Below are 9,219 nucleotides of genomic sequence, written 5' to 3'. Positions count from 1 at the left end.
CCCCACCAGCTCACACGCGGCCCCTCAGTGCTGCTGCCCCGGCCCCGTGGCAGCCCCGCCAGCCCCACAAGCCCGCCAGCCCCACGGCAGCTCCCCCCAGCCCCACCGGCCCCTCGGCGCTGCTGCCCCCAGCCCTGCAGCAGCTCCCCTCAGTGCTGCCAGCCCCACAACAGCACCAGCCTGCCAACCCCATGGTGGCTCCCACGAGCCCCACCGGCCCCCAGCCCCAGCTCCCTGCACTGCTGCCAGCCCCTCTGCACCGCTGGCCCCCAGCCCCATGGGGGCTCCCCACAGTGCTGCCAGCCCCTCAGCAGCATCAGCTCCCCTCAGCCCCATTGGCCCCCCAGCCCCACGGCGACTCCCCTCAGCGCCAGCGGCCCCCCCAGGCCTGCAATGGCTCGCCCCAGCCCCGCTGCCCCCTCAGTGCCGCTGGTGGCTCCCCTTAGCGCTGGCAGCCCCCCAGCCCCACTGCCCTGCCTCAGCATGGGGGGCCCCACGGTGAAGGGCAGCCCTGCGACGCGGGGCCGCACTGGGAGCCCCGCTTGCGGCAGCCCTGTCGGCATGGCCTGGGCAAGCGGATCCAGGGGTGACCTGAGGCCTGAAGGCTGCGGGGCAGAGTGGAGCCACCAGCAGCTCCACAGAGGTCCCGGGAGGAAATCGGTGACTGGGACCTGCAGGTTGTGCCCTCCTGCTTGCTACTGCCTCCACGCCAGCTGACGGAGGTGTCCCGGGTGGAGTCTGGAGGTCCATGAACCAGCATGCGAGTAGACACACTAATACCAACTAGGATTTGTGGAAACGTTAAAAACAAGATATACTGGGGGAAAGCATGGCCTTAATGGAAAGTCCGGTCTCACAAATCTGTTTAATAAAGGATGATTCCTTTGGAGTAGTCATCAGGCATGTGGGCAGTGGGGAACTGAGATTAAGCAGGCTGCCTGGGTTTCCAAAAGGCTTTTGTCAAGGTCTCTCACTGAGAACCCCCTGGGAAACAGAGCTGCCATCAGATCAGAGGGAATCTTCCCTAGTGGAGAGATCATGGGTCAAAAGATAGGAAACAAAGAGCTGGACTAAATGGCCAGGTTTCACAAAAAGAAATGAAATCCCACAGGGACCAAGGATTTGTGTCCAGCCTTTGCCCAAATAATCTTGAGAAAAAGTTGGTGAATGAGGTGATGACTTCTGTATATCAACTTAACTTCCTCAGGATGATAGCACTGTGAAAGGCTGCAGAAATACCTCATAATATTTGGTGATTTGGACAATGTACATGTGAAATTCAGTGCCAATAAATATAGTGATGCACCTATGATATGTAATCCTAACTTTATGTGCACAGTGACAATCTTTGATTGTTACCACTCGTGAAAAACTGCAGTTCTGGCATCCCCCACTTCCAAAGGGATTTAGTAGAGTTAGAATGGGATAGAGAAGGTCAGCATGGATGATCAAGGGTATGGACCGGCTTTACCAGAAGGAACCACTGAAGCAGAAATCTTTAGAGTTCGTTGTATTATATGAAAAAAAGTCTAAAATTGTAGGTGGCATAAAGAAGGTGAGCATGGAATGACTGTAATGGAAGAACTAGGAGGACATTAAAAAAAACAATCAGATACTTAATCACAGAAAGCACAGGGCAATTAGGGAACTAATTACCATAAGATGTTTTGGATAACAAAGTTTTTACTTGGTTGAAAAAAGAAAGATTAGGTATATTCATAAGGAAAAGTTCATCCAGGGCTCTTAAACATAGCACCTTTGTCTCTGGTAGTCATGGATTGCTGGAAGCTCAGACATACCGGTCAGTATATGTCTGCCCTCTTCTCAAGGTTTCTCCTGTTAGTTATGGTTGGATACAGGCTAGCTGGGCTTTCCTTCTAACCTAGGTTAGCTGTTCTTATGGTTCTAGAACAAGAACCTCTCTTACAAACCCAAAGGGGAGGAGGAGAAAGGAGCCAGGAAAGGAAGAGTCTATCTGCTTGCATCCTATCCATGGGTCACCAGCAGTAACACAGAGAAGGAGAAAGTGATAGTCTTCTGTCTTTGGCTGGCCTCAGCACAAGATAGTGGTGAAGAGATTGAGCACCTTGCATGTTTTATGGCCTTAAATATATTGTCTTGTAGTTGTCATAAGATTTCTTAGCAAGAATGTAAAAAAAAACCCCCAACTTTCTTTAACTGAAGTCTTCTTTATTGCTTTGGTTTACAATACAGTTCCCAAACCACCAAGGCCAGTAAAGTGCAGTAATTTATGGAAAGGGGACAAGATCAAATAAACTGAAAATAAAATCATTCTGTTCTTCCACAGAGCTGAAATGAGGAATATGATGTTAGATTGTGACTATCTTAAATATTTGGGCGTGGAGTGGGGAGGAGAGATGTCACTAACAGTTCCCCACTTCAAATTAAAGCATATAGGTAAAACAGAACATAGGACAAGGAAAAATTTTGAAAGGGAGGGATTACAAAATAAATTTTTGCCTCTTTTTCAGCGGACTGGCTGATTATTACTCTCTTTCAGTCGAATTGTGTGCCTGACTTTGGCAGACTTAGTACATTTATCATTATTCTGGGTCAGTAGCAATAGCAGGAAAGGGCAGACATTTTGTCAGCACTGTCGTCAGAGATAAAATTGTGGACCATAGAAGCATGTTGCTTTACCCAGGGAATTAATGGCCTACAGTTCTAGTGAACCCATTAAACCCATGTAAAGATGAAGCCATTTTCCCAGGGAACTTTGCTTTTTTATTTCCTCTGTAATATTTATCCTCTTAAAAGTTATGTAAAGGTTGCTCAGTGTAAACATCTAAAACTTTTAAGTAAAGCTTACTTGAACATAAACTTACTTAAACATAAAAATCTTGACAATCAAGAGAAAAGTCCAATTCTCAGAACACTTTCACAGCATTCCTGAGATCGTCCCTTGCATTACTTTGATGTAATGATTTAAGGCTTCTCCTCTCCCACCCTTGCAACAGGAATGCAAGACGACTATAATTGCCTGAAGGTGGGATAGGTTGTTTGTTTGTTTTTTTTAATGTTTCCCATAACTTGGTCCAGATCCAGTAATAGGTAGCCCATAATTAAAACCCAGAAAATGAGTCCCTAAAACTACAGAGTCCCTAAAATTAAAGCCCATAAACATGGGTCCCTTTTAAGGGCTTCCTCTAGTACTTTGCAGCTGAGCCCATAGCTGCAAAACAAACAGCTTTTTTAAGAAAGAGTGATGATTTTTCATCAGCAACACTTTGTATCCAGAGTGCTGCATGCTTCAGGCAGAAGCAATGGCTTGCACCTTTCAGCACCTCACTACTCCTGCCAGGTCACACAAGCCACAGTCTTACATCAGCTGTGGATGAAGGGAACATGAAGGGAACAGCTACATAGCTTTAAGGCAGCTACTGCATCACCTGGGTAGGACTGTGCTTGACTTACCAAGCAAGGCTGATGAGGAGGAGAAGAGAAGTAATAACCCCTTTAGCTCTCTTGGTAGATCTACCTCTGAACTCTTATTTTGGAGAACATGTGAGGTTTCTACTCATTTGAAACAGATCAATTACAACAAAATGCTTTATAATAAGAAATGTTCTACCTCAGTCAAAAGCTGTTGGCCTACACAGGATTTGCAGGTGACGTTCTGTCAGCCTTTTCGGCTAGCCTTATCACTGCTTCCTCTCTATATCTCTCTTTCCACGTACGTCTTTATCTCCTCACCACCACCTTCGCTCAATACCCACCTTGTCACCCTTCTGGGCCCACACTGACCTGCAGCATTCACTCTTTCTTCCCCAAACTAACAGTGCTCTGGATCTGAAGAGACAGGCACGGAGCATAATCCACCTGGCAGCGTAGTTCCTCTCCTCCCCCGGCCTTAGTTTTTTTACCTAGAGCTGTGAATCTGGTAGCAATACTGCTGCCTCCACACCCAGCCAGACCTTACCAACTGGGAACTACAGTTCCATGTGGAAACTCATTGTAGATGAGACTATTGTCCCTTTTGGCCTTGTTGGCTGTTGAATCTGTTCCTCTTTAGATGCTCTCATTACAAGTCTGCAAAGCTGTAGGCCTTTCTTTCACTATCGCTGACTTTTAGCAGATACAGTTTGTTTACCACACACTCAAAGGGAAGATGCTTTGCACAGTGTGTATCCTAGAATCTGTGTTAAGTTATACATGTGCATTTTATTTACGGATACTTACAGCTGTGCCAAATACTTTCCTTTTGGCAAGTACCTTTTCAGACATTAAGAAAACAACTTTTCTTTCTGTCAATCTAAATGGAAAGATATCTGCATTTCTTTTTATCCCAGGAGTGAAAAGACATTGTTCACTGCCATTGCATCAATTTTTGTAACAAGTTTTTGAACAACATGACTACTTCATTAGAAGGTGACCAGAGCACTTTACTGTAACGCTACAGTCACAAAAGGGAAGCAGCGGTTGCAACAATGAATATTTTGTCCCAGGACATATAAAGTATGTAAATATCCCCCCCCCCCCAACCAAGGTTTACCCTTAGGCCACTGTCATCTTGCCTAAGCACTCTGCTTAATGGGCCAGTACAGCAGGTTCACACAGATTTCTTTCCTTTGCACCCTGACTGGGTTGAGTAAGAAAGAATAGCATATGCTCATTTAAGTAAAAAACTGTGCTGCATTGGAGAGTAAAATTAAATGCATGATTGACCTAAAATTTGTGATGCTGTGAACTTAGTGCATGAATTTGGGCAACTTTTTTTTAAACATACTGGGTACTGAATCTCTTTTATCTAAGTGCAATTTCAAACAGTCATTAGTTTTAACTTATGAGATGTAGTTACCCAATGTACAATAAATAAATGGAAATGCCTAAAGCTCACTGTCACAGAAGCATAAAGTTTTGGGAGAGTAATGTACTATTATTTAAATATTACATTAACAATGGAATGAATGGAAATGGGTCAAATGTACCCCACAGAAAGCCCTCATCCCTGCACCCATGCGCTCTCTCTCACACTTCAAGCTGTTTCCCATTCAGTATTTGCAGGGGTTACAAGAAGGCCATATATCACATTCCTCTTTTTTTTCCTTCTTCTTTCATAACTGAGGCTTAACAGGAATTTTCACAATTCCTGCAGTTTTAGTATTATCTATTAATGGCTCAGCAGCTAAGTAATATCCAACCATCGCAAGCTGGACTTGACCTCTCACTATACCTAAATCTATGTTTATTTCATTCAGTGGTTGATGAGATATTGTAGTACATCATAAGTGGTTCCTGTTGTTAATTTTCTGAGAATTCATGGCAGTTACTGTGCTAATATGGGAAGGCTTTGACCTCACTGTTTGTGGTAGACCAAAATCAGGACTTTTCAAGTCCTGTTTAGACATGTTTCAATACACAGATTACTTCAGGCTGACCGTGTTGGCAAATTTTGGCTTTAAATTCTTTAAATGATAATGTCTTATTCTGTACTCAATACCCACAAACATTAAGTATCCTTGCTGGCAAGGCCAGTCTGACATTACAAGTGTCTGAAGTAAAATACCTACATTCAACCTTGAATCAGGAGAAAATTCCTCTAACATATTGTTCAAGCTGGTGATGAGGCTGCTTTTCATGTACGACAAAAGGTTCATACAACAGTCCCAGCAGCCACAGTCTTTTACTGTATATCAAGATGCCATTTTGAACTGCTAAGACTGGAAGTAAATCAGGAGACTTTCTTGTAGTAATATCATTCATGCTTAATATTCACAAATACTGCACTGAGAGATGACCTTCTTTTGTGTCATTGTTTCCAGGGCTGCTGGTTAATTTTTAAATGTGACAAGCTATCGTGCTGTTAATATTTCTAATGCAACAAAGGATTCTGGTATAATTCGTCTAAAGGGAACACTGATCTCAGCTATGGGACTAGTTTACCAGGATCTGGTTGATCTTAAGACCTCTGGCTGCTTTAATCTGAAGAGAGACTTTTAAAGATTCTCTCCTTCCCCCCCACCAGGTTATAGACTTGATGCAAGATTCCTTGCATAACCCTTGGCACAGCTGTCTGGCTATCTGTCATTCTATATAGAAGACTACTGCCACGTGCCAGGTATGGGAAGGGAAATGCACATGAACTAGCTCACACAAGTTATATGAAAAGCAAGTAAATGGTACTTTGCCCACGTATGCTGGTGGTTTGGTCCGGGAGGAATTCATGCACTGATCCAGCTATATGGAAGGCAGTGAAACAGTCAAAGCTGATACAACTTATGCCTGATAAGTGGGACAAAAATGTTGGTGAATAGCTAGTGAATCCTCCCTAGCAGCTCTCCTGAAAGGAGTCATCAAGGGAAAAGGTGGGGGTAGTTGGTATACTGGGCACCTGAGGATTTGTTAGGAAAAAAGCACAAGTCCTCAGAGTAGAAGACTATGGTGCAGTTTGCTTCATGTCCTACCCTTGATTCCTGTTTGTGAGAAGGAATATTAAATTCCTAACATACCTTAATCAAGGGAAAGGGTAGCAAATAATAGCTGGGAAAGTTTTGTGCAAGAAGAATACACCACCAACTGAAGAATGAGTCCAAACACAGCAGCACTAATATAGAGATTTTATTTGAACTGTATTGAGTGTACAGCACATTTTGTTTGTCACAATGCTATTGAACTGATTTTAGAGTTTTTGGCCAGCACATTGTGACGCTGAAAAACTCACAAGAGCTAAAAGCAGTTTGGACTAATGGCCTGAATTGAAGGGCCAGGAGTACCTAGTTTCTGGCTTCCTTATTGCTTGCAGTCACTCCAACACGTGCAAAACAGGGCCAAATCCAAATTCTTCTTCCAGCCCAATGGTCACTCTTCCATGTCTGGCAATGACTGCAAGGTACAAGGCAGGGGAGAATCTGAAGCAAGGTGCCTTCTCTTCCCAAAGCCATATTGGTTGTTCCCAGTATGGAAAAGAAGCATAGTCCAAGTAAGTACAGGGTCTTCAGATGATGCTAGCTTTGCTTGCACTATTGGGATTTACAAAACCAGAGGCTGACATGTCAAAGTGCAGGAAAGGGTCATTATTCCATTCCCTCTGCTGGAGTTGACAAACCATTTGCAAAAAAATCTGTGAGATCGTAACAGTGTAAAGTAGTTTGCCTTGTTATTAGACCAAATGCCCTCATAGGTCCTCCCCCCACATCGAAGTCTCAGCTCATGAGGCACAGAATACATATGACATTTTCATTTAGTTGGAAAGAAAACCTACATTGCTATAAAGAAATGCCCCATGTCCAAACTGTTCTTCCTCACTAAGATCTGCAGATTTCTTAGAAAGGAGGCAGTATGGATACTCCCAGAGGGATCTAGGGATTAAGCAAAAGCTCACCTGAAGCCCACCTTCTTTCTAAATCTTTCTTTCTTTCTAAATCCTGTTCCTTTTTTCTTAGAATGAGTTGGGATTCCTGTTCCCTAGTTTAAGGAAGAAGTAGAGAGGCAATTACAAGTTGGCAACTCTGAACTTTGACCACTGTACAAGAGACAAAAAAGGAAGTCAAATTCAAGACGAATTTTAAGTCGCATTGGGGAAAATCAAAGAAAGTGTTTCCATGACTGAACAGATGCCACACATCATGTCTATCACTGTAGCTCGGTTGCACATCCTAAAGTGAAAAGCACAGACTGTAGTGTCTATGTCAGCCAGTGTCCTTCCCCACCCTTATTTTGGTATCAATGCTTCATTCTCCCTTTTTCGGGTTACATTAAGTGCACAGAAATATATAGCAGCATTTGGACTGAAACCCTCACATACACCAGACAGCACATTCCAGGAGGTAAAACAACACATTATGGCCTATACCCTCAAGGTATCAAGTTTTCAGGATAAAGAGCAAGAGGAAGTGGAGAGCTGAGGGCAGAAAGGGTAGGAGGAGCAACACAGGAACACAAGTTCTGTTTCCATGCCAGGAGAGGATCAGGGTGCCATTCCTGTGTTAGCACCAGGCTGTGACACTACTGCGGACAAAGCAGACGGGCAGAGCAGGAAGTGAAAAAGCCAATCTCCCATCTCCCCACAGAGTGTTGAGGGGCAGGGGCAAAGTCAAGTGCATTCACCAATCCTAGCAGAGTGTGAAAACAGGCAAAATCTGCTTGGCCTGTTTTCAGCCAGAATGAATTTCTCTTCAACACTCAAGAGAAAATCAATTAGTGATGGCTAATGAGTCTTGTTCACCAAGCTGATCACAAATCACACTCCATGGAAAGAGAATCTACAGAATTGCTCCAGGCTGAGATCCTTCCAAAGTACATGGTACTGCCTGGAGTCTGCCCTCTTCCTTCTTGTACAGAGCCTGCCTTTGTAGGGGGAGTTGGTTCTAAACATGCCTTTCTATTGCTTTGGGGGTACTTTGCACAGGCAATATCTGTGAAAACATTGCTTTCCAGCCCACAGAAGAAAGAGGTTGCAGTCCCCCCTTTAGCCCTAGGTTGTCAGACTACAATGTACGGACCCACTGGTACCAGAGTGGGGACACACACCATACTCTCTAATTTGAGCTCCTCTGCTCCAGACTGATAATAAGACTGCTGAAGACAGTGCATTCAAGCTTGGTGTTCAAGTGTTGCACCAAAGGCCTTCACAATTACAGTGGAGGCAGAGTCACCCTTCAAACCCACGAGAGAAAAGGCTGGGCTTAGACAGGTCCCTTGTCTGGCATTCAACTGGAAGCTGTGGCGATGGGTTTCTTCAGATGTTGGCTCATGAGCTCCCTGGCACGAGACACTTGGATATGGTCATAACAGGAGTTACAAACGAGGACAGGGTCGTATAACTGCTGATCAGGGATGGGCAGCTTCAGATGGCAGCAACCAGCGCAGAACACATTCCCACAATTCCTGTCAAGGAGCAAAAAAAAACAAAACAGTGAGCAGAGAGAGCTGGGAACACCACAGCAAAATTTCAGGAAGCACAAAGGATCCAGTTCAGCAGTGAAGTCTCAGCCTTACTATGCCCAGTCAACATGTTTCTTAAAAGAATTTAAGGTGGTCTTCAGTAGCACTGAGAAGGGACTCAGGCATTTACTACCCAGTAGAAAGATCAAAGACATTGGGAAAACTGGAACAAGAACAATGTAGAAGACTGGAAATCTACCAGGAATTTACACAAGGCTTGGTGAATACAGGAAAGATCTAAAACTTTCTGCTGGGAGCTGAAGGGAACAAACATTGCAGAGATGGGTTTTGTGATGTTTGTGAGAAACAGGCAGG

At 44.3% G+C, this 9,219-nt stretch overlaps 2 protein-coding genes across 5 annotated transcripts in view; both read right to left on the bottom strand.

The window, feature by feature from the left end:
* The window catches only part of HSF5 (heat shock transcription factor 5), a 29,025-nt gene extending 27,040 nt beyond the window's left edge, over nucleotides 1-1,985 (bottom strand). Inside the window, exon 1 of the mRNA XM_026063643.1 lies at nucleotides 1,943-1,985. Coding sequence (XP_025919428.1) covers nucleotides 1,943-1,985 — 43 coding nt within the window. The remainder of the gene's footprint in view (nucleotides 1-1,942) is intronic.
* Nucleotides 1,986-6,563: 4,578 nt separating this feature from the next.
* The window catches only part of MTMR4 (myotubularin related protein 4), a 59,054-nt gene continuing 56,398 nt past the window's right edge, over nucleotides 6,564-9,219 (bottom strand). For all 4 annotated transcript variants that reach the window (XM_026063694.1, XM_026063693.1, XM_026063695.1 and 1 more), the window contains one exon: nucleotides 6,564-8,847. In XM_026063694.1, coding sequence (XP_025919479.1) covers nucleotides 8,670-8,847 — 178 coding nt within the window. In that variant the 3' untranslated portion in view covers nucleotides 6,564-8,669. The remainder of the gene's footprint in view (nucleotides 8,848-9,219) is intronic.

The sequence above is a fragment of the Apteryx rowi genome, unplaced genomic scaffold (assembly GCF_003343035.1).
Source record: "Apteryx rowi isolate R43461 unplaced genomic scaffold, aptRow1 scaffold_20, whole genome shotgun sequence".
In the NCBI taxonomy this organism is placed as follows: domain Eukaryota; kingdom Metazoa; phylum Chordata; class Aves; order Apterygiformes; family Apterygidae; genus Apteryx; species Apteryx rowi.
This window is presented reverse-complemented; position numbering and strand designations above follow the sequence as displayed.